This window comes from Enhydra lutris, unplaced genomic scaffold (genome assembly GCF_002288905.1).
Source record: "Enhydra lutris kenyoni isolate GAN:26980312 unplaced genomic scaffold, ASM228890v2 scaffoldscaffold7, whole genome shotgun sequence".
Taxonomy (NCBI): Eukaryota; Metazoa; Chordata; class Mammalia; order Carnivora; family Mustelidae; genus Enhydra; species Enhydra lutris.
The window spans coordinates 10,343,082-10,369,511 of NW_019154091.1; the positions used below are offsets into that span (position 1 = coordinate 10,343,082).

Consider the following 26,430-nt stretch of genomic DNA (forward strand, 5'->3'; position numbering starts at 1 on the left):
CTTCCACTTGCTAAGTAGGTAGGGTTCAAGTCACTTGGTCTTACCCACAAAATAGGGATAATGCTCTTTCTTTAAAGAATTTTTGTGGGAATTTAATAATAATGTATATAAAGGACCCAGCAGACAGTAGAACTAATTAAAATGTAACTATAGTTGGCCCTTGAACAATAAGGGGATTAGAGATACCAATCTGCCATGCAGTCAAAAACTCATCTATAAATGTGACTCCCCCAAAACTTAATTACTAATGGCCTACTGTTGACTTGTCGCCTTACTGATAACATAAATAGTCAATAAACATATAATTTTACATGTTATGTGTATTTTATATTCTTACAATAAAGCTAGGGAGAAGAAAATGTTACTAAGAATATCAAGAGAAAATACAGTTGCAGTACTGGACTATATTTATCCAAAAAAAAAAAAAAATCTGTGTATAAATGGACGTGCATAGTTCAAACTCGTGTTGGTCAGGATCAACTGCAATTTAATTATTTCCTAGAAGCCACAAGGAAGAATTGTAACATTTATTTTCTGGGTAGACCTCATGAGTTTCTTTCCAAAGGCAATTTAAAAATCTCCTTGAGAAGGAGAACCATGCACATTTCTATTAATCATATTTACACTACTAACAATATTTGGCTGATGATGTAAAAATACTTAATCACAGTTGACACATAAAAATAAATGGCAGACCTTAATGTCTAAAGTAAGATGAAGTAGGTTTCTGTAAGTAAGAATGTCAAATCCATAATTCCCTAATATATATAAAGAAACATACATTCTAATATATGAACACATTTTATTATTATTTTGCTATATAACATGTTAGTGAATATACTCAATGCATTTTCTCAAAAGGCGAATGAGACACAAGATAACATCTTTTCGATTCCTGAAAACCTCAGTATCATCTGTCTTTTGGAGGATCCAGTTTCCTACGACGTCTATGATACCTTGAAAAGAAGAAAATATTTAAGGTATTATTTTAGTAAATGTTAACTGTTCCTGAAAGAAACACCAAATTTCTATGATTAGTTTGTTGTTCATTAGTACTCAATGATCTCAATGAAACCTAATATAGATAGATGTTAGATATATCCAAGATAAATATTTAAATTTTTCTTAACAAGAAGCCACTTCCCCACTGTGAAAATTTTTTCTACTAAATAAGCATTTTGGAAAGGTTTTTTTTGCCACTCTTGAAGTTAATTTCAATATGGTAACCTGGATAATTAATTCTTAATTAAAAATTAACAATTATCTTGGGGTGACTTGGTGGCTCAGCCAGTTAAGCAGCTGCATCCAGCTCAGGTCATGATCCCAGGGTCCTGGGATGGAGCCCCGCATTGGGCTCCCTGCTCAGCAGGCAGCCTGCTTCACCCTTTTCATCTTCCCCTCCTCCTGGCTTGTGCTTGCTTGTGCCCTCTCTCAAATAAATAAAAAATAAAACTTTAAAAAGACACACACACAAAAATCAATAATTGTCTTTTGAACATGCTCTATTAAAGTTTTATTTATAAGAGGATGTTCTCCCCTAAATGGAAGTCTCTTAAAATCATGTTTTAATATATAATAGGATACAATTAATACTGTTTCTAGAAAATGTACGTCACAAAAAACGTAATAAGTACAAATTGAACAGTGAGGAACTTTTGTTTTTGCAATCACAAATATTTTAAAAATCATAATGCCTAACCCAAGCACAGGTGTGATGAAATAAACAACGTCAGACCCAAATGGTTAAAGTATTAACTGGTACAACACTTATGAAAAGCAGTGTGGCAATATATACCAAAAAATATTTTTAAATAGTCATAGCTTTTGATCTAGTAACTCCTCTTCTGGAAATCTAGTCTAAAGCATATAGAAAAATAGTTAAAATATTAATATCTTAATACTAAAATATTCAAGATTAATCAGGGAGGGGGAGATGCAGGATGTAAATTTATATATACAGTATGATTAAAGCCATATAAAAATATACAAACTAACAAAACTTAGGAAAGATATAAAAAGAGAAATAAAATGCATTGTTAGCAGTGATTGACTTGGAGTGATTTCATCAGAATAATTTTTCTTTTTGTTCCTTTGCTTTCCTTATTTTTATTTATTGATTTAAGAGAATTTCTACGCAGAGTACATGTGTTTATGGTAATGAGTTCTCTTCAAAAATTCCCTTAAGACTGCATTTTGGCAAGTTGGTCTAAGTTTTATTTAATTTTCAGGTAATGTGGAAATCCAATGTAAGGATTTCTACACCATAAATGGTAAGACACATAGCTTGTGCTCTTTACTTGTGATTAAGATAGTAAAGCATTCTTTTTTGCTTATTTTATGGTTTCATACTGGCAACTCTCCTATACATTGTTTTTTGATACTGATTTTTTTAAATTGCAAAAAAAGAAATTAAGTTGAAAAAATGAAGTACATCTATATAAAACACAGAACATTAAGTTGTAGAATAAAACATATAGCATAATATAATTTACATAAACTTTCCTACAGGTACTTATACTGGCATAGAAAAATTATAGAAAAGTATCATTTTCTTAAGGGCTCCAGTTATGTGCCAGATAATCAAGGTTTTACTAGTGCAGCCCTGAAAGGTGTTCTCTCAAAGCAGCTAGTCACCAGAATAGGGGGTTGGGAAGTCACACTTTCTTTTTTTAAAAGATTTTATTTATTGATGGGGGGCGGGAGAGAGAGAGCATATGCACATGAGCGGAGGGGAGGGGCAGAGGGAGAGAGAGAAGCACACTTCCCGTGGAGCAGGGAGCCAGACATGGGGCTTGATCTTGGGACCCTGAGATCATGATCCGAGCTAAGGCAGACGCTTAACCAACTGAGCCACCCAGGTGCCCCGGGAAGTCACATTTTCTTATGATACATGACTTTCAATATCTGCTATAATCACTAGCCAGGGGCAAGCACCTTAATTTTAGGGTACCCTTATAACTTATCATCAAGACTCAAACCCTTGAGAGAATTAAAAACCCATCCTACTAATAATTAACAAGAGAGTTAAACCAAGACTACTCATGGAATACCAAGACACACTGTTACCCTTCTTAAATTACACAATGACTCAGTGACATCTGAAATAACTGTCCACAGTTCTTTTTTTTTTTTAAGATTTTATTTATTTATTTGACAGAGAGAAATCACAAGTAGGCAGAGAAGCAGGCAGAGAGAGAGGAGGAAGCAGGCTCCCTGCTGAGCAGAAAGCCCGATGTGGGGTTCGAACCCAGGACCTGGGATCATGACCTGAGCCGAAGGCAGCAGCTTAACCCACTGAGCCACCCAGGCGCCCCTGTCCACAGTTCTTAATCCAGAGAACTTTATCTCCTGGTTCACACTGCAGTCTGATACTCAAATCTGTTTCCTACCGATGGGAGTAACTAATTTTTGTGGCCTCCATGGAAAACTAATAAAAGTTATTTAAATAAAGGAGTATTGCTATTCATACATTTATAGGATTGCTCTACATTTCAAGAAATTTAAAATTATTTTCCAAATCCTTCTTACTTTCCATCCAGCCTTCTTTTAATCCTTCCATCCTTCTTTCCCTCAACGTAACTTTATACCTAGTAGAGCTATGTTAGCTTACTATCTTCTCTTTTAAGAGGTATTATGAGAATCAGAGGCATTTACCCATTCACTTATTAATTTTTAGATGTGTGAGCATCTACTACATGCCAGCGACTACTTCTAGAGGCTAAGAATTCTGTAGTACACAAAACAAGACAAAATCTCTACCCTCATGAAGCTTACATTCCACTGCAGGAGACAGGAAAACAAGTTAAGTTGGACAAGGAAGGTTTCAGGGAGTAAAAACCCAAAGGAAGTGAGAAAGCTAGGTTTGCTGATACTAGCAGGAAGAGAATCTACGTAGCGAGAACAGCATGTGTAGGGGCTTTGAAGGAAAGGCATGTTCAAGGAACGGTCAAGAGGCCATGTTGCTGGAACAGAGTAAACAAATAGGAAATGAGAGTGGAGAGGTAATGGAGGATCAGATCATACAGGTTCTTATAGGTTAACAGTTAAGGCCTTTAGCTTTTTTCTGAGTAACATGCGAAACTATTGGAAGTTTTCAATAGAAAAATTATAAGAACTAAGGGAAGTATAAACAATGTTACTCTGGCAATGTGCTAAGAACAGACTGTAGAGAAGTAAAAGTAGAAGGAGGGAGACTAGGCAATTGAGTAATTCAATAAACCAGGCAAAAGATGGTGACATGGACCAGGATGGTGGCAAAAGGAATGGTGATAAATTGTCAAATGTGGATACATTTGGGGAGACAGAGCTAATAGGATTTGCTGACAGACCAGATGCTGGGTGTGAGACAAAGAGAAGAGTAAAGAATGGCACCAAGGTTTCTGGCCTAAGCCACCAGAAGAATGGAGCAAGCATTAACTGAGATAGGGAAGGCTGAAGGAGAAGCTGGTTTGTGGGAGACCATCAGAAGCTCCATTAGGAGACAATATTAAGTTAGGGATGCCTATTAGACATGTCAAGTAGGCAGCTGGATGGATACAGTTCTGGAGGTCAGGGGACAGGTCTTGACCAGAGACAGAATTGGGAGCCATTAGAATGCAGAAGGTATTTAAAGCTACGAGACCAGATGAGATCACCGTCTTTGAAAATGGGACAGGAAAGGGAGGAGAATCGAAGACTGATCCTTGAGGACTCCAGAACTTAAGAGGTAAAAAAGATGAAAAGAAATCAGTAGGAGAAACCAAGATAGTATTTGGATATGTAAAAAGAGTTTCAATGAGCTATTAAGGTTGAATTAAGGAGAAAAAATAACAGAAAACCCACATACAACCATTAGGGACTGTAACACTGTTAAAATGATGTGTTCTGGAAAGAATTACAATGGAAGGAATGCACCATCACACTTGACGCACCTTTCAAAGAATATGTTCCAAGTTCCATGACTTCAGGTAACTGTAATGTAATGGCTAAGCTAGTTTAATTTGTTTTCATACCCGTTATATCATTAAACAGGAAGTAGCAGGAACCACATGGTTACATATGTTATCTTTTGAAATCAAACTCTGCACAAATGAATGTAAAAATAGTCATTCAGGCAAAGGCAGAGGGTAAGGAACTAAAAGTTCAATTTAACCCCAAACTCAATGTCCTAGGTTTCCTCAGCACCCACTTCCCAACATTAAAAATTCAAAACAGCCCTAGCACCTACTCTCACCATAAAGCCGAAAATCTAAGACTCTTTGAATTGCCATTCTAAAGTAAGTAAGATCATCAGGATTAGGAAAAGGCAAAAGGCAATTCACCAATTTCGTAGTAACAATATTAACTTTAGACTTCCAGGCTTGAGATGATCTAATCACCAATGTTTATTGGCCACTGGGCTATTTCAGAATCAGTTTTGTACAGTCATACTTACCTACCCTTCCAGCCCACCCACTCTGGGTCAGGTCAATAATTAAATGCAGGTAGATTCAGAACTGAATGAAGTGAGGCAACACCTTGGGATCATAACTCACTTTGCTGACCTTGATTAAGAATTTGATAATAAGGGGCGCCTGGGTGGCTCAGTGTGTTAAGCCTCTGCCTTCAGCTCAGGTCATGATCTCAGGGTCCTGGGATCGAGCCCCACATCAGGCTTTCTGCTCAGCGGGGAGCCTGCTGCTCCCTTCTCTCTGCCTGCCTCTCTGCCTACTAGTGATCTCTCTCTGTCAAATAAATAAATAAAATCTTAAAAAAAAAAAAAGAATTTGATAATAAGGAACATCTTACTCTACCTGAAACTCTAAATAAATGGTAACTGAATAAACCCACATAATTTGATAGCTAAACTCTGGGAATAAAACTTCTAAGAATCACTGAGAAATTTATCAGTGGACCATCCCCAAAACTACCATAAATAAAGTACCATTTCGAAGAAAAACAGAATATCTTCAAGAAGCTGTGAAGATAATTAGGTAAGGTAATATTTTACCAGACAGTAACTGAGATCCCACATACTGTATTAAGACTACTGTATTAGAGATCATGTGGAAAAGCACAAAACAAAAGATGCATTCCTGATGAAGAGAGAATAATTTAGAGCAAGAAATATAAATAAAAAATTACCCACAAATATAAATATAACATTAACATTATCTAGTCACCTATAGTTATATATACTTGGGCTAACGGGGATAACAGCTATTCAAAATAACTATAACCAAATTAAATTTTATGAATAAAGTGAGCTAAGAGCAAATGGTAGAAAAATGAAAGTACTGAAAATCAAAGGAAACAGCATTTAAGATGGCTTGATACTGAAATGAAAAGTCAAATTGGACAAAAGCAAAATCCAATTATATTCCATTTCTAAGAAACCCATCTAAAATATAAAGACACAGATAGGTTAAAAGTAAAAGAACAGAAACAGATCATGTAAACACTAGTCAAAAGAAGGCTGGATAGGCTATTAATACTAGACAAATTATATTTCAGAATAAGAAATATTAGCAGCAATTAAAAAGAAGACTTTATAAAAATAAACATGTCAATTCATCAAGAAAATATAAGAGTAAACATATATACAACTAATAACAGAACTTCAAAATATATGAACACAGAATTAGGAGGAGAAACAGAAAAATCCATTAAGTACAGATGCAGATTTCAATGTTCCTCTAATAATAATTAGTGAACTTGAAACTTGAACAACACTATCAGCCAAGTAGACCTAACTGATATTTTTAGAACACTACCAGCAATAATGGCATAATATACACCTAGTTTTAAATGTATGTGAAACATTCACCAAGACAGACCATAATCTGGGCCATAAAACAATCTCAAAGACTGAAATCATACAAAGTATACTCTGTGATCACAACAGAATTAAACCAGAAATCAGTAACAGAAAGGTATCTGAAAATTTCCAAAATATTTAGAAATTGACTCACTGCTAAATAATCCATGGGTCAAAGAAGAAATCATAAAAGAAATTAAAAACCATTTTGAACTTAATTAAAATGAAAACATCAAAATTTGTGGAATGCACTAAAGCAGTGCTCAATGGGAAATTTACAGCATTAAAAACTTAAATTAAAAAAGAAGACAGGTTTCTAAACAATAAGCCTTAAGAAACTAGAAAAGGAACAAATTAAACCCAGAGTAAGCAGAAGGAAGGAAATGACGAGGAGCAAAAATAGAAAACTGGGGCGCCTGGGTGGCTCAGTCAGTTATGCATCCAACTCTTTTATTTTATTTTTTTTAAAGATTTTATTTATTTATTTGAGAGACAGGGAGAGAAGGATCACAAGTAGGCAGAGTGGCAGGAAGAGGGAGAAGTAGGCTCAATCCCAGGACTCTGGGATCATGACCTGAGCCAAAGGAAGATGTTTAATAGACTGAGCCACCCAGGTGCCCCTGATCCAACTCTTGATCTCAGCTAAGGTCTTGGTGTCAGGGTCCTGAGTTCAAGCCCTAGTGTAGAGCCTACTTAAGAAAAAAAAAAAAAAAAAAAAAAAAAAGAAAGGAAAGAAGAAAAAAAAAAAAAAAAAAAAAAAAAAAAAAAAAGGAAGGAAGGGAGAGGAGGAAGAGACTGATGAGAGAATCAATTAAAGTGAAAGCTGGTTCTCAAAAAAATCAACAAAGTAACAATAACAAAATAACAAAGTAACAACACCAGGAATGAGAGAGATGACATCACTGCAGATTATGAAAATACTAAAAGGACATAAAGGAATATTATAAACTATGTACAAATAAATTCAACAATCTAGATAAAATGGGCAAATCCTGAAACGATCTGATACAAACCACCAAAGCTCCCTCAAGAAAAGATAAACTAAATAGTCCTATCTACTGAGTACAGAAGTTGAATTTGCAGTTAAAACTCTTTCCACAAAGAAAATTCCAGATAAATTCCAACATTAAGAAATAGTACCCATTCTACACATACTCTTCCCAAACACTGAGAAATAGTACCAAACCTACTCTATGTTGCAAGCATTACTCTGAAACCAAAACCAGACAAAGATATTATAAATCTATAGACCAATATCCCTAATAAAAATGTAAAAATTCTACAACAAAATTTTAGCAAATAGAATCCAAACAATACATAAAAAAGAAACATACATATATATATATATATATATATATATATGTATATATATGTCTCATCACCATGTGAAGTTTAGTCCACAAACGAAAGGTTAATACAACAATTTGAAGTCGTTCAATATAATTCACCACATGACTAAAAGAGAAAAATGTTATGATCATTTCAACAAATACAGAAAAAGGCATCTAACAAAATTCAACATCCATTCATGATAAAAACTCTCCACACCAGGAATAGAAGGGATTTTCTCAACCTGATAAAGGGCAGCTATAAAAAGAACCATATTGAAACATCACACTTAACGTTTAAAGACTCAATGCTTTCCCTCACTAAAACTGGAAAAAAAGCAATGGTGTCCATTCTTATCACTTCTATGCAACACTGTACTTGAGACTCTAAGCTGTGAAATAAGGCAAGAAAAAGAAATAAAGGGACGCCTGGGTGGCTCAGTTGGTTAAGCAGCTGCCTTCGGCTCAGGTCATGATCCTAGCGTCCTGGGATCGAGTCCCACATCGGGCTCCTTGCTCGGCGGGGAGCCTGCTTCTCCCTCTGCCTCTGCCTGCCATTCTGTCTGCCTGTGCTCGCTCGCTCTCTCTCCCTCTCTGACAAATAAATAAAATCTAAAAAAAAAAAAAAAAAAGAAAAAGAAATAAAAAGCATACAGATTATAAAAGAAGTAAAACTGCCTTTATTCAATGATACCATGATCATCAACACAGAAAATCCTAAGGCATGTATTTTATTTATTTATTTATTTATTTATTTATCTGTTTTTTCCTAAGGAATGTATTTTATTTTTATTTATTTTATTTATTTATATGACAGACAGAGAGCACAAGTAGGCAGAGAGGCACGCAGAGAGAGAGGGGGAAGCGGGCTCCCCGCTGAGCAAAGAGCCCAATGCAGGGCTTGATCCCAGGACCCTGCGATCATGACCCGAGCTGAAGGCAGAGGCTTTAACCTACTGAGCCACCCAGGCGCCCCTCTAAGGAATGTATTTTAAAAACTACTAGAACTACTCTCAAGATCACATGTGACAACATCAATAAACAATCATATTTCTACAACAAATAAAATTATTATAAACAACAAATTTTTGGAAACTGAAATTAAAAACCCAATACTATTTATAATAGCATAAAAATTATGAAATATTTGAAGTAAATTTAACAAAAAATATAGCATACTCATACACACAATTTATATAAAACATTGTTAAGTGAAAATTTTTTAAAGATTTAAATAAATGGAGAAATATACCATTTTAATGGTCAGAAAGATTCAATACCATTAAGACAGCAATTCTGAAATTGTTCTAGAGACTGAATTCAATCTCCTTCAAATTCCAGCAGGTTTTTTGTAGAAACTGATAAGATGATTCTAAAATTTATATGGAAATGCGAAAGACCTAAGATTGCTGAGACAACTTTGAAAAAAAGAACAAAATTAGAGGACTCTGCCTGATTTCAAGACTTAGTTAAAATTATTTAGCCAAAACAGAATGGTATGGCAAAGACAGACAGTGGAACAAAATGAAAAGTCTAGGACCCACATATATGGTTAACTGAGTTTCAACAAAGTTAGTAGGACAACTCAGCGGCAAAAGAGAATATATTCAACTAATAGTGTTGGAACAACTGGAGGACAACTGGAGATATATATATATATAGAGAGAGAGAGATATGTATATGTATATATCTCTCTCTCTCTATATATATATATATCTATCTCCAAAAAAAAATGAACCTCAACTTGAGCCCCACACCAGATATAAAAATTAACCATGAATGGATCAGAGACCTAAATGTTAGAGCTTAAATTATAAAAACTTCTAGAAAAAAAACATAGCAGAAAGTCTTAGTGACCTTTGCTTAGGCAAAGATTTTTTTTTAAGGATTTTATTTATTTATTTGACAGAGATCACAAGTAGGCAGAGAGGCAGACAGGGGCGGGGGCAGGGGAAGCAGGCTCTTCGCTGAGCAGAGAGCCCGATTGGGGGCTCAATCCCAGGACCCCGGGATCATGACCTGAGCTGAAGGCAGAAGCTTTAACCCACTGAGCCACTCAGGCGCCCCATAAGGCAAAGATTTTTAAAGTAGAATGTAAAAAGCCTGAACTAAAAGGAAAAATTTGTAAGTTGGACTTTATGAAAATAATAATTTTTATCTTAAAATACACTATTAAATGAAAAAGCAAGCCACAGAAAGAAAATATTTGCAAGATATTTATCTCACAAAGGACTTTGATCCACAAGTTTTACACCATAATAAGACAACAAATCTGCTTTTTAAAAATAGTCAAAAGTTTTTTTACTTTTTTTACTCCAGATTGTATAATTCTATTTACATGAAATCCTAGAAAGGGAAAAACACAAAAATCTAGAAATTCATGAAATTCTAAAGAGACAGGAAGGAGAGCAGTGACTGCCAAGGGTGAGGGTTAAAGGGGAAAAACTCACTGCCAAAGAAAGAACTTTTTAGAGTGATGAAACAGTCTTTATTCTGACTATAGGAGTAATCATACAATTGCATACACATTTGTCAAAACTCATCACAATGTGTACTTAAAACTGGTGAATTTTTCTGTATGTAAATTATACCTCAAAACCATCTATCTAAGAAAAGATACTTCAAAAGGAGTAAGATGAAAACTATGAGTAGGAGACAATATTAATAATTATCATTACGGTATCATCACTGAGCATATACTATATGCTAGGCGCTTAACTCCCACGATTATATATATATTTTTAAAAGATTTCATTTACTTGTTGACAGAGAGAGAGCACAAGCAAGGGTAGCAGCAGGCAGAGGGAGAAGCAGGCTCCAGACAAAGCAGAGAGTCCCTACATGGGACTCGATTCCAGGACCATGGGATCATGACCTGAGATGAAGGCAGATGCTTAACCAACTGAGCCACACAGGCGCCCCTTACATTATTATATTTTATATCAAAATCATCATGTAGTATTTACCAAAAGAATATGAAAACACTAATTTTAAAAGATATGCACACCTCTATGTTTACTGCAACATTATTTACAATAGCCAAGACATGGAAGCAATCCAAGTGTCCATTTATAGATGAATAAAGAAGATGTGGCATATATAAAGAGATATAAATCTCTCTCTATACACACACACACACACACACACACATTTTTCCGATGGAATATTACTCAACCATAAAAAAGGATGAAATGTTGCCATTTGCAACAACATGGATGGATCTAGACAATATACATTGCTAAGTGAAATAGATCAGTCAGAGAAAGACAAATACCATATGATTCCACTCACGTGGAAATCAAGAAACAAAACAAATGAACAAAGATAAAAAGAGACAAACCAAAAAACAGATACTTAACTGTAGAGAACAAATTGAGGGTTACCAGAGGGGAGGTGGGTGGGGGGACAGATGAAATAGATAAAGAGGATTAAGAGTACACTTATTATCGTGAGCGCTGAGTAATATATAGAATTGGTGATTCACTATATTGTACACCTGAAACTAATGTAACACTAGAATTAATTAATTACTTTTTTATGCCAGGCAAATTAGGCATTATCATTTCTATTTTCTTTAATAATAACAAGATTAAATAAATAGCTAGTAACTAGCAGAGGAGATGATTTGAGTAAGCCCAGTCCCCTTTAAAACAAAGTTGTACGCTCAGGAAAGAGCTTGGCTTTACTGTAGTTTAAAAAGCACAAGACTGACTATAATATGAGATAGGTCTATTCATATAGGAAGAGTTTAACAGTGTTTATGGGGCATAAGGAATGAGTAAGTATAAAGAAAATTTCTACTTTACACTTCACTGCATTGTTTAAAAATACTTGATACAAGCATTTTGTATCTGTTAATAAAAACTTATTTAAAAAGATACTATATACCTGCAATTATTAAATTCATAATGAGTTCCAGTCTTTTGATTGCCAGGATCTAAAAACTGTGAAATATTTAATAAAACATCCCTCTATGCACTACCTGACGTTTAAGAAGACCTCAATGACATCTAGAAATCAATACTTGAAAACGGCTTACATTAGTCCAAAATAAATATTTAGATACCAAACAAAAACTTGTTGAATGATTAGTGATCATACCTTAGCTTATTCAAAATTCTGAAAGATGATGCCTCACAAGGACAATGTCTATTAGTAAAAATTTTCTTTATATACACAAGCTAGTATCTGGAGTATTTCTGCTAAACTTTATTAGGAGAGATACTGGGATAATCAACTGCATCTAATTAAAGTCTGCTTAAAATTGCAAGTGCCTGGTAATCCTGACGGGACAAGACATACCAAGAGATTAAATTAATTAGCAGTCAAAAGCTAATAAGCAATAACAAGATTAAACAAGTAAATATTTAAACATCAGGGCGCCTGGGTGGCTCAGTGGGTTAAAGCCTCTGCCTTCAGCTCGGGTCATGATCCCAGGGTCCTGGGATCAAGCCCTGCATCGGGCTCTCTGCTCAGCAGGGAGCCTGCTTCCTCCTCTCTCTCTCTCTCTCTGCCTGCCTCTCTGCCTACTTGTGATCTCTGTCTGTCAAATAAATAAATAAAAATATAAATAAATAAATAAATATTGAAACATAGGTGGGATACTACACATAAAAGTCTGAGGCTAACACGCATGATTTTAAGACTCCCCAATAGTCTTCCTGCCTTCAATTTTGTTCCCTTAGAGTCCCCTTTACAGGATTTTATTAACTACAGTGATTTGGTTATACACAAAAGATGGAAGACAAGTGTAGCAATATGGAACACACAAGAAGAAAACAGGTACTGAAAGTCACAGAAGAATTTCAAGATCGGGCTTGAACTAAAATATCTAGATAATGAGACAAAATAAAATATAAACACAAGTAATGTTATGAATCATGGAAAGAAATCACAGAATACAGTAATGACATAGATATGGGGCTAAGAAATGGTTTACTAATTTGTTTCTACATACTCTAAACCCGGAGAGCATGTATAAACAAAGTGGATACTAAATATGAAAGAAAAACCAAAGGGGATATAAAACAGAAGCAGGAATTGAAAGACACCATGGTGGCCAAGGAATTGCAGATTTTTTTCCCTGGGAAATTAATACAGAAATATCACTCTTATTACAGAAAGATTATTAAGGGAGGAACTTTTTTTAAGACAGAAAAAGAAGAGCTATGTTTTTGTTATAATGAATTTAAAACTTTGGACAGATACCTATTTTGAAATTTCTATGAACAATGATACTGGGAATAAGACCAAGAAAATAAATGGTCACCTGGGTGGCTCAGTCGGTTGGGTGCCTGCCTTCTGCGTGGGTCATGGTCCCGGGGTCCTGGGACTGAGCCCTGCATCGGGCTCCCTACTCAGCGGGGAGCCTGCTTCTCTCTCTCCCTCTGCTGCTCCCCGCTGCTCGTGCACTCTCTCTCAAATAAATTTTTAAAAATCTTTTTTTTTTTTTTTTTTTTTTTAAAGATTTTATTTATTTATTTGACAGAGAGATCACAAGTAGGCAGAGAGGCAGGCAGAGAGAGAGGAGGAAGCAGGCTCCCCTAGAGAGCAGAGAGCCCGATGCGGGGCTCGATCCCAGGACTCTGAGATCATGACCTGAGCCGAAGGCAGCGGCTTAACCCACTGAGCCACCCAGGCGCCCCTAAATTTTTAAAAATCTTAAAAAAAAAGTAGACAAGTAGACCAAGGAAATTTAAAAAAAAAAAAAAAGTATAAGGGAGCATAGCATCTATATAGTAAATGTAATTAAAGCTCTTAGAATGAATTTCAGCAAGACACAGAGTATGAGACTAGAGCCCTAAGGAATCTCTATTTTACCTAAGGATAAAAGAGGAAGTACCTTCTGAAGAGAAACTAAGTAAGTAAAACAAGCTCCAGATCCATACATCCATTTGCTTTCAGAATTGCTCCCCAGCAGAAGGATCCGTTGACCCTTCAGACTCAACACGACCAACAATGAGTTCATCTTCCTGTCAAACCTGTTTCCCCACATATACCAACAACACCACCATCCACCCAAACACATCTTCAGAAACTTGGGAGGCTGCCTGTCTCTTCCCACACTTAGCCGGTAACCTACCACTGTTGATTAAAATTCTCTTTTTCCCCCTCCTTTCTCCTTTTATTCCCTCCTGTTATCACAGTCCTTTCTTTTATTTTCCCCATTTCAATTCCCATTTCTGGCCTTTTCATTGAGATCTTCAATAAATTTCACCTAGACTATTGTAGTTTCCAAACAGTTCCCCCTGACTCCGAACTTTCCATATACACCTTCCATGTATCCCAAGTATGGAACCCACTTCATGATTTTCTAATGCATTAACTTTTCTTTTTAAAATTTGGTAATGAGGGGCACCTGGGTGGCTCAGTGAGTTAACCCTCTGTCTTCGGCTCAGGTCATGATCCCAGGGTCCTGGGATCGAGCCTCGCATCAGGTTCTCTGCTCAGCAGGGAGCCCGCTTCCTCCTCTCTCTCTGCCTGCCTCTCTGCTTACTTGTGATCTCTGTCTGTCAGATAAATAAATAAAATCTTAAAAAAAAATAAAAATAAAAATAAAAATAAAAAATAAAATTTGGTAATGAAAATAAAATCTGACTTCAGCACAACACAAACTCCTTCATAAGACTTACACTCCCTCCTCATATTCTGGGTCCCATCCAAGCTGAACTACTTGCAATTTCCCCAGTATACTCTACGACATTCTGTTCCATCAGCCTGCGGAGCCTTTTCCCCATAGCTAGCTCCTAACCATTCTTCAAGGCTCAACTGCTTGACTTTGTTTATTTACTGTATTATTTTCTCTCCTTGACTATAAACAACTTATAAACAAGGACTGTATTTTTGATCTTCCAGCACTTGGCAGAGCAGGTGGGTGAATGTATATTCATTAATTCCATAAGCATGTCCGGCCATGAAATGTGCCAGCCTAGTGCTTAGTTACTGGCTGACTAAGTGAATAAGAACAAAGTTTGCTCAAACATAAATGATTAAAAATAGTCAGCTCTCAGTTTTGGTAGGGAATAAGACACATATAAAAGAAAGAAGAATCAAAAGAAGAAAAATAATTAAAGCCAGAGTCAGGTGATAAGAATCCATGCAATATAATTTGAGTATTAGCAAACGGGGCAACTAGTTTCTAAAGGAACTGAGAGCCATATATGCTGCCCAATCATTTGCTGTACCACATTTTTTTTTTAACAATAACTTGAAATCTGTTAAATAAATGGATAGGTAGGTTGAGAACAAGATCAATTATTTGGCAGGAAGATGAATAAGAACAGTAAATGACTTTATCACAGAACAGAAAAATTTTCAAGAATTCTTGCAAAATTCACTGAAAGCTTTGGTTAAATTCCCCCACTAAAATAAAAGAAAAAATAAGTACTATTTCGTTTTAGCTATCCTTTATGTACATCTAAAAATATAATTTAGTAGGTGATCATACTGGGTGTTAATTTCCCAATGCAGAATACAACCTCAGAAGTTTGTTAATGCAGGAAAAGTCATGTATTCTTTTAATTGTCAAGTGGGGGTTAAAGAAAAGAACTTACTGTCCACGAGGATACCAACGGTGCTTAGTAGTAAAGAACATTTTGCTAAGTTGTTCTATTATGGGTCCTTGCTCCAAGTGCTCATTTTTTCCTTCTAATCTGGTTTTCAGCACTTGGTCATGTGTTTCTTCATTATTATGCAGAGGATCTGGCCGAGGGATAGGCTACAAAATAATCAGTAATCAACAGGATCAAAATGTAGGTATGTTAACCAGCATTTGATTGAGTTTACAATACAATTACCACACTCCAGAATTCATTATGGTACCTCAAGGTAGGTTAGTATGTTTTCAGAACAGAATTTTACTTAGTTGTGTTATTCATTAAAGAATCAAAAACAGGGGCACCTGGGTGGCTCAGTTGGTTAAGCATCCAATTCTTGATCTTGGCTCAGGTCATGATCTCAGGACTGTGAGATCGAGCCTTGCCTTGAATGTCAGGCTCCACACTGGGTGTGGAGCCTGCTTAATATTCTCTCTCCCCACCCCTACCGTCTTACACTATTGATGGGAAGGCAAGCTGGTGCAGCCACTCTGGAAAACAGTATGGTGGCGCCTCAAAAAGTTGAAAATAGAGCTACCCTACAACCCAGCAATTTCACTACTGGGTATTTACCTTAAAGAAACAAATGTAGTGATCCGAAGGGGCACCTGCACCCCAATGTTTATAGCAGCAATGTCCACAACAGCCAAACTATGGAAAGAACCTAGATGTCCATCAACAGTTGAATGGATAAAGAAGATGACATATATGTATGTGTGTGTCTGTGTGTCTGTGTGTATAATGGAACATTACTCGGCTATCAAAAAATGAAATCTTGCCATTTGCAACAACATGGATGAACTAGAGGGTATTAAGTGAAATAAGTCAATTAGAGAAAGACAATTATCATATGATCTCATTCATATGTGAATTTAAAAAACAAAACAGAGGATCATAGGGGAAGACAGGAAAAAAACAAAATTTGTCTTGTTTACAAACCATAAGAGACTCTTAATCATAGGAAACAAACTGAGGGGTTCTGGAGGGGAGAGGGTTAGGTGATAGGTTAAGTGGGTGGTGGGCATTAAGGAGGGCACATGATGTAACGAGCACTGGGTATTATATAAGATTGATGAAACACTGACCTCTACCTCTGAAACCAATAATACATTACATGTTAATTAAATTTAAATAAAAATAAATTTAAAAAAAGATCCTCTCGGGGCACCTGGGTGGCTCAGTGGGTTAAAGCCTCTGCCTTTGGCTCAGGTCATGATCCCAGGGTCCTCAGATCGAGCCCCGCGTCAGGCTCTCTGCTCAGCAGGGAGCCTGCTTCTCCCCTCTCTCTCTCTGCCTGCCTCTCTGTCTACTTGTGATCTCTGTCTGTCAAATAAATAAATAAAATCTTAAAAAAAAAAAAATCTTACGTTTAAAAAAAAAATCCTCTCTCCTTCTTCCTCTGCCCCTCCCCCATCTCTTTCCTCTCCCTCTAAAAAAAAAAAAGAGTCAAATATTTTTCTTCTCATACCAAGTTTTGGGGTTTTTCTCCAATAATAAATTTCTCAATGTTATTGTCCCCCCAATTAAAAAAAAAGCACTTAAACTTTAATTTTTATTTCCCAAAACTGTAAATTTTGCCCATTATTTTTTAACTTGGAAGTTTATTGTCTCAGGTGCCTGGGTGGCTCAGTCAGTTAACCATCTGCCTTTGGCTCAAGTCGTAATCCTGGGGTCCTGGGATTGAGTCTCGCATCAGCTGCTTCTCCCACTGCCTCTGCCCTACTCTCTCTCTCTCTCTCTCTCTCTCTCTCTGTCTCTCATGAATAAATAAATAAAATCTTAGGGGGGAAAAAGTTTACAACTTCTAACCTTACTTATCATTAAAGTGAGATACAATGAAAACGGTATTTCTTTTATCCAAAGGAAACAAAAAAGTTTCAGTGTTTTCATTTTAGGTGACTGAAATGTCATCAAATGGTACTTTATGGTAATGTGAGTACTTTTTCACCTAAAGACATCAACTATTAAAAATCTCATTTCCCTCCCAATACATTTGAGTGATTATAACATAATCCCATCAGTAATCCTAGCTCATTAAAGCCTTTAAGAATCACGGTTTTGGAAAGTCAAGTCATGTATATTTTAAATATTAAATGAGAATGTATGTAACACAAGGTGGTAACATTGTCTTGCTTTATAAATACCATATATATGTATTACAATACATGAAAATACGAATTTATAACCAGAAAGAAAATAATTCAAACATAAATGTCTTTACATTCATACACTATTAATGACAACTACTATAACCTCCCATCCCTATTAAATGTCATAGCATGTATTTATATTTGTTAGGCATATGGACATGAAAAAATAAGACTTCTTTAAAAAGCAGTATCTAAGCGGGGGGCCTGGGTGGCTCAGTTGGTTAAGCGACTGCCTTCGGCTCAGGTCATGATCCCAGGGTCCATCGGGCTCCCTGCTCAGCAGGAAGTCTGCTTCTCCGGCTGACCTCTCTACTCTCATGCTCTCTTTCATTGTTTCTCTCTACCTCTCAAATAAATAAATAAAATATTTTTTTTTAAAAAGCAGTATCTAAGCACATGAAGGGGGCACAACTGGCTCAGTACTACAGAAATGCAAAGTAACAAAAAGATATTGGTGAGAAGTAGAATAGGAGCCAAGTCAGAGCCTTGTTACAGAGTACAGAATATGTTCTACAAGGGATAACAAATATTACAAGGAAAGTAGGAAAGAACACATAATAAAGAGATAAACCTTAAAAATAGATCTTGAGGGGTGCCTGGGTGGCTCAGAGCCTCTGCCTCTGGCTCAGGTCATGATCTCAGGGTCCTGGGATCAAGCCCCAGGTCAGGTTCTCTGCTCAGTGGGGAGCCTGCTTTCCCCTCTCTCTGCCTGTCTCTCTGCCTACTTGTGATCTCTCTCTCTCTGTCAAATAAATAAATAAAGCCTTAAAAAAAAAAAGATCTTGAGGGTAATTGGGTGGCTCAGTCAGTTAAGCATCTGCCTTTGGCTCAGGTCATGCATGATCCCAGGGTCCTGGGACGGAGTCCTGCATCAGGCTCCCTGCTCAGCAGACAGTCTGCTTCTGTCTCTCCCTCTGCTCCTCCCCCTGCTTCTGTGCGCTCTCTCTCTCTCTCTCTGGTTCTCTCTCAAATAAATAAAATCTTTTTTTTTAAAGATTTTATTTATTTATTTGACAGAGATCACAAATAGGCAGAGAAGCAGGCAGAGAGAGAAGGGGAAGCAGGCTCCCTGCCAAGCAGAGAGCCTGATGTGGGGCTCAATCCCAGGATCCTGAGATCATGACCTGAGCTGAAGGCAGAGGCTTAACCCACTGAGCCACCCAGGTGCCCCTCAAATAAATAAAATCTTTAAAAAAATAAAAATGGATCTTGAGAAACCAGATTATGAAAGGTCTTCAAAGTTAGACTTGTAAGTAACAATTTGGAGTAAGCAGAAATAAGGAACCACTTAGTGTGGGAGGGAATGAGGAGGTAATATAATAAACAGGTTAAGACCTTGAGCTTTGGTCTCTAATTCTACCACTTACCAGCTCTGTGACCATGACAAGTTATTTAAGCTCTTAATTTCCCTTTCTGTAAAATCAGAGAAATAATACCTACCCAAAAGGGCTTGGTGAGGATCACATGAAATAATAATATATGGTATGCTTAGCTGTCCCTTGTACTCTTAATTAAGAGTTCAATAATGGGGGGCACCTGGGTGGCTCAGCAGGTTAAAGCCTCTGCCTTCAACTCAGGTCATGATCTCAGGGTCCTGGGATCAAGCCCCACATCGGGCACTCTGCTCAGCAGGGAGCCTGCTTCCCTCCTCTCTCTCTGCCTGCCTCTCTGTCTACTTGTGATCTCTCTCTCTGTCAAATAAATAAATTAAAAAAAAAAATGTTTAAAAAAAAGAGTTCAATAATGGTAGGTAGCTACTAAGATTTCTTTAAGGCCTCAAACAGGAGAGAAGTGATATAAATTTACTTTAAAAAAAAAAGTTCTCCTTAGGCATTTACAGTAATTTTAAAAGATTATCATTTGTATGTAAAGTGAAATATAAGTTAAGTGTCTTTGCAAGTTACTATGAGACCCTCAGAGGTCTAGCAAACACAAGTTTAGAGCCTATAATAGTTTTCTCTATTTTAGGTGACTGTACTTGTTGCTAAAGATCAAAGTTTTCAGTATTATCAAAAGTTAAATTGTTTTCAAGTATTCATGAATGTTCCACTGTCTCTATTCCTATTCCCAAGCAGGCTCAATTCTCATATATCACAAATTCTCTCTGCTTTGTATGATTAAAAATACTTCTTTTCCAGGCACATAGATAAAAGACACTGGAATTAATGGATTCTTCAAAGTCTATACCAAGAGCCTCTGGCTGATTCAGAATTGATTTTTAGGTGGTATTTGAGCTCCTTGATCAAACTTCAAAGGAAGGATACATGACTATTTCAGTAAAAAGGAAAAACTAAAATAAAACTGTCAACTTTAAGAAACATTCAGAACTGTCATCCTGAATTTTCCTTTTTTCTCTTAAGAATTTTCCCAAAATTTGGCTTTTGAAATTTTCCACCAAATCAGCCACTAAAAAGAATTGCTTAGTACTTGCATTTTAATAGTATTATTTTTTTTTTAAGATTTTTATTTATTTGGGGCGCCTGGGTGGCTCAGTGCGTTAAAGCCTCTGCCTTCAACTTAGGTCATGATCTCAGGGTCCTGGGATCGAGCCCCACATTGGGCACTCTGCTCAGCAGGGAGCCTGCTTCCTCCTCTCTCTCTGCCTGCCTCTCTGCCTACTTGTGATCTCTTGTCTGTCAAATAAATAAATAAAATCTTAAAAAAAAAAAGATTTTTATTTATTTGACAGACAGAGATCACAAGTAGGCAGAGAGGCAGGCAGAGAGAGAGGAAGGAAAGGAGGCTCCCTGCTGAGCAGAGAGCCGGATGCGGGGCTCGATCCCAGGACCCTGGGATCATGACCTGAGCTAAAGGCAGAGGCTTTAACCCACTGAGCCACCCAGGTGCCCCTAGTACTTGCATTTTAAACTTTCCAACTCACTATTTTTGCCCCTGGTATATTATCTTTATTTTCCTAAACAAGAAATCCTAAGTTCTAGAAAAACACTTTTAGAATATTAGTACTTTTAATAAAATATATACTCAGCAAAAGAAGTACGATCTTTCTACCTGGATCTGTAGTAAACAATCAACATGTTTTAAATTAGCAGAAAACCAAAGATGCAAATCATCCTAACTTTCTTTTTTTTTTTTTTTTTTTTTAAGAGAGATCACAAGTAGGCAGAGAGACAGAGAGAGGGGAAAGCAGGCTCCCCGCTGAGCAGAGAACCTGATGTGGGGCTCGATCCCAGGACCCTGAGACCATGACCTGAGCCGAAGGCAGAGGCTTAACCCACTGAGCCACCCAGGCGCCCCTCATCCTAACTTTCTTAAAGCCAGTCTCAGTAGTTATTTCTACATATGACCAGGATCTTTGTATGCGGTATGCTTTCTAGGGCCTAAAGAATCAAAGGGCACACTGGAGTTGCAGCAGCCCTACCTCCTTAAGAAAAGAAAAAAATTAAGACTAAACTTCAAGTCATGTTGAAGGGTATTTATTTATTATCATGTACTATCTGCATGAGATTTGTAAGTCTAGATTCAAAAAGAACACACTGTATTCTAAATTCTAACAATAATGTGTTTGCAAGAATGTTTCTTATTGTGCAGCCTAATCTACAATTTATTACTTGAGCAACAAAAAAATTCCATGCCTCCCCATGTGAATGTCTCTTAGCCCTAAAACAGAAAACCCATAAGCATGAAGAAAAGAGGAACAAAGTTATTCATTTAATCAACAAATATTTAGTGTACATTTACCAAGTACAGGTGTTATTCCAGATGCTAAGGATATACCAGAGAACAACACAGAGGCGCCCTCATGGAGCCTGCATTTTAGTGATGGGAGATAGAAATACAAGAAAGTATCTATTGTGCCAGAAATGATACAAGCTATTGGGAAAAGACAATAGCTTGGAAGGAGTCCAGCCACAGGGGTACTACATTAAGCCCGGAGGTAGGAGCCTACCTAATGTACCTGAAGAACAGCAGGGAGGCCAGTGTGGTTAGCAGTGGAATGACGACATGTAAAGTGATAGGAGCGATCTTCCAGACGAGAGAGAAAGAGAGAGAGAGAGAGAGAGAGAGAGAGAGAATAAAAGGGAAGGAGGAAGGAATACTGATGACATGGGAAAGGAGACAACTGCTACAATGGGAGTGCAATGGAAAAAAAGGAACCAGGGAACTGGACATGTAGGCAAGGGAGTGATTACAATGATGGACCATGGAATCTATGCCAGGCAAGGAGAGAAGTGAGAATGTGTGAGATGCATGAGGGCTAAGAAAAAGTGCTTTGATCAATGGATGCAGGTATCAGTATGGAGATGAAGAATTCTTGGAGCTAGGAGACTGGGGGAGCTGGTAGGAAGCTAGTGGAATTCTTGAAATCTAGACTGGCAGGAAGGAGGAGCAGGTATTTGCGACTAGAACATCTCTAGAGTAAAGCAGTGGGAGTGGGGACTAAAGCAGGGAAAAAGATGAAGTGAGAGGTCAGGGCATTAAATTATCTCCATTTACTGCAATAACAAAGAATTAGGATGGAAACAGTATCGGAGGGAGTGATGGTACATCTACAATCTCTGAGGAAGAGTGGAAGGATTGGGGGAGGAGAAGTGAACTGAAGGATGGTAGGTAACAGCAATAAAAAAAACGGAGCAGGGGCACCTGGTTGGCTCAGTGGGTTAAGCCTCTGCCTTTGGCTCAGGTCATGATCTCAGGGTCCTGGAATGGAGCCTCGAATTGGGCTCTCTGCTCAGCAGGGAGCCTGCTCCCCCTACCCTTCTGCCCACCTCTCTGCCTACTTGTGATCTCTCTGTCAAATAAATAAATAAAATCTTAAAAAAAAAAAAAAAAAAGGAGCAGATGGTATAGTTTAATGATACAAACTACAAAGCCAGAAAATTGTTAGGGAGGAGGAAAAATGGTTTGCATATGACAACAAGGAGCTAGAGGGATCCCTACTTCCCCTCTAGGTCTAGTAGCAAAAGGGAATAGGGAAGAAACATCAACTACTTAAAAACCTGCTGGGGAAGTAATGGCCCCAGGGTCCAATAAGGTTTCTGTCAGAGACAGAGATGAAGGCAAAATTCTGGAAGTTAATGTGATGAGAGATTTTAATGATGATAGTGAGTGCTAAAAGTAAAGTAGAAAGTTTAGACAGGAAGGAAGGATAGGAAGAGTGTCAGATTCAGGAATGTAAAAAACTATACATGGATGAAAGTCTGGAAGCTGAGAAATGACTTTGTTATTGTGGCCTTGGTATAACCACTAAAAGAGAGATAAGCCATGTAACCAGAAATATAATACAAAATAACAGTGGAGGAGGACACAATATAGCACGAGCTGGAGTATTTACAAGCCAAAAGTCAGTGATTTATGCTTATTTTCTACACACTGCCCCAAGAAATGGAACTAAAGAGGTACTGAATTATTGCCTATGATATGTGGCTAGAATACAAAGTAGGCAGACAAAATGATGAAGTTAAAAAGGGAATAAAAACTAGCAAAATAAAATTAAGCTCTTTTCTCAAATCTACCACTATTCTGGCCCTAATGATGATTTTTAAAAATAGCTACCACTAGATGCATCATGTGATGATTTGAATTATCTAATTATTTTCTCCTCAAAGAGCAAATCAAACATTACCAAATATAGTAAACTATGGCTTAAAAACATAGAAGGAAGCATTTCAAATATAAAATAAGAAAAAGACTTGGGTCAAGCTAAAATAAATTGTACTGAAAACAAAACCAAAACTTCCTCTATCTCATGCTTGGCTTCTGAAGAAATATGGAAAAAATTAAACTAGTCCTTAAAATATATGCCCATGTTGGAAAAAACTGGGGGAAAAAAAAAAAAAGAAATTCACCAAACACTGAAAGGATTATCAGAACCAATACAATATAAAAGGTATAAAACAGCATGCCAAAATACAATTTTTTCATGATTTATTAGTTTAAAATATAAGGTAGTATGGGACAGTATGTTTTGTAAATCTGTACTAGTCAAAAATCATCTATCAGATTTTAGACCAAAAAACTGATGCCATAACTGTGTTTAAATGGTTCACTCTGTGTACTGAAAAAGTCTTTATTTAAAGAAAGAAGACGAAAAAGATAGGAGAAAAACTGAAATAGTAAAATAAAAACAAAACAAAAAAGATCTAATCCAAATAAAGGAAAGCAAACAATTCCATGCTCTTTGGATACGGTTAAGAAAATGTGAATATTTCTAACAGCAAATTATAAATTACAAGAGATTTTCTTATACATACTTGTGTATGTTCATAAGGAATGTCCACAGAAGGGTGGTAGCACACTATTGTCCTGCCATCAGATGTCAAAGCAAGCTCTACTTTGCTAAAAAAAAAAAAGAATGTTTTAGAAACAGAGTTATATTGTATTCAAGGCAGAATGATTTTCTTAGAGATAAAATTAATTAATCATAAGTCCCTGAAGAACATATGCTATGGCACTGGACTGGCAGACCTGGTACCCGTATCATAGGGGACAACTCAGACCATCCCACAAAATACGTCAGCTTAACTACCACAACAAACCGTTATTGCTTAAGCCACTATTTTACCTATTTGTTTTTAGACTACCCAGATCTTTGGAAGGGATCTTCAAGCTTACTCATCAGTATTATTAGACCTTTTTTTCCTTATCTAAAAACTACCCTCATGGCACCTCCGTGGCTTAAGTTGGTTAAGCGTCTGCCTTCAACTCAGGTCCTGATCTTGGGGTCCTGGGACTGAGCCCCACCTTGTGCTCCCTGCTCAGCTGGGAGGCTGCTTCTCCCTCTCCCTCTGCCTCCCACCCTGCTCATGCTCTCTCTAATAAATAAAATCTTAAAAAATAAAGACTACTTTCAAAAAGCTGTAAGAAGTATATTACTTTGTTGAATTATTAGAATTAAACATCAGCAAAGTACATAATCTTCCAATCATAAAGACTGCAGCTGAGCCCTTTTTCTAGATCAAGTGCCTTCTCCAAGTGCCTTTGGTGGAACAGTACAGCTATAAGCAGCCTCCCGTAGAAAGAGTTCTTTAGTCAAATAAATTTGAGAATTACTGAACACTATCCCTTCCCTCCATTAATATCCCTCAGAAAATCACATTTTGAGCAATACTCCTCTAAATATTTTTTCAAGGAATACTCTGGCTGGATCTCATTCAGGTACCAACTGACTGAGACTGTATTTCAAAGATCCTAGCAATTACAATTATACTTAAATCCATATACATTCTAAGGAGCACAACTTTCAGTTTTCATTAACCTTACAACAACGTTCTCTAGATGTCTATAAATTTAAGCTTCTAGGGTTTCAATACTAACCAGATTTGAACTAGATCTGCAATTACTACAGCATATTTTCGCTAACAAAGGACACGGTATTAGGTTGTTTCACCATGATTTTAAGATCAAATAGCATAACACAGCTATAATGAACATTTAATCTATCAAGTGATTTTTGATGAAGAATGGAGTTTTACATGATACAAAAAACACTTCTAAGACTCAATCTTTTTAGGTTTAAAAAAGTGTTACCTATTACCTAGTCTAATTTCATTGCTATCTTAGTACTTACTAAATAAACACCTAAAATTCAAATTAAAACTAGTGTCAAGAGGGAAGAAAATATATTTTTACTAAAATTGCAATAAAAACATCATAGCTTAAGAAAGTATGCTGCAGTTTCTGTACATCAGACTGTACTACAGAGAAGAAAAGAACATCTTATTCATATATTATGCCTAGTTCTTAATATAGTGACTAGAATTGAATAAGTACCAAATAAATTGTGACTGAATCAAATTATTTGTAATTTAGGGTTATTCACCATCAAACAAAAGATGAGATAAATAACTGCTTAAGCTAAAAGATAGAAACCCCAAGAGAAAAAACTATAAAAACGAATTAACTTTTCTAAAAAGCTAAAGAACGCTTTGGGATAAAAGACAACATTTCTAACAGCATGTCTGTCTTAACAACAAATTAAGGATTCACTGAAACACAATGGTAATGATTTTTATTTAAAACATTTATGAGCCCAGATACTGTGTAAATAAGGCCATTGAAATGATTTTTAAATACAAAATTAAAGAATAATCAGAAAAGAAAGCAGAAGATACCAAAAACAAGAAATAAAATTAAATCATTTCAGATACAACTAACAGACTGTTATTTTTCCAATTGAATTTAAATACATACCAATTATAGTCATCTGGTAGAGGAGAATATGTAGATTTATGACAAACACAATATAAAGCTCCGTCTGCAAAAACCCCAAGCAGTAAAATGGATTTAGTTAATTTGAGCATATGTTCTCATATATTCACTCAACCAATATTTACTGCGTTTACTAGGAAACAGGGCCGTATAGAGACCAGGGATTCAACAAGATCTAGTCCCTGCTCTCAGAAAGGGTGAAAATCTGGTGAGAGACAAGTAAACAAACAATTCCAAAATAAACGACAAGCCCTGTTAGGAAGGGTAGGCACTGGGAGAGGGCACACAGGTTACAAAATAGGACTGTGCAGGTTTAAGAACACCTTTCCAGTGAAGATGATGTCTAAGGTGGGGCACCTGGGTGGCTCAGCGGGTTAAAGCCTCTGCCTTCGGCTCAGGTCATGATCCCAGGG

At 36.6% G+C, this 26,430-nt stretch overlaps 1 protein-coding gene across 1 annotated transcript in view; it reads right to left on the reverse strand.

Moving 5' to 3' along the window:
- Nucleotides 1-787: 787 nt before the first annotated feature.
- LOC111142178 (mitochondrial ribosomal protein L42) overlaps nt 788-26,430 on the reverse strand; it is a 33,436-nt gene continuing 7,793 nt past the window's right edge. Inside the window, exons 3-6 of the mRNA XM_022495185.1 lie at nt 26,000-26,063; nt 24,061-24,145; nt 15,657-15,820; nt 788-956 (exon numbers count right to left, since the gene is read on the reverse strand). Coding sequence (XP_022350893.1) covers nt 911-956; nt 15,657-15,820; nt 24,061-24,145; nt 26,000-26,063 — 359 coding nt within the window. The 3' untranslated portion in view covers nt 788-910. The remainder of the gene's footprint in view (nt 957-15,656; nt 15,821-24,060; nt 24,146-25,999; nt 26,064-26,430) is intronic.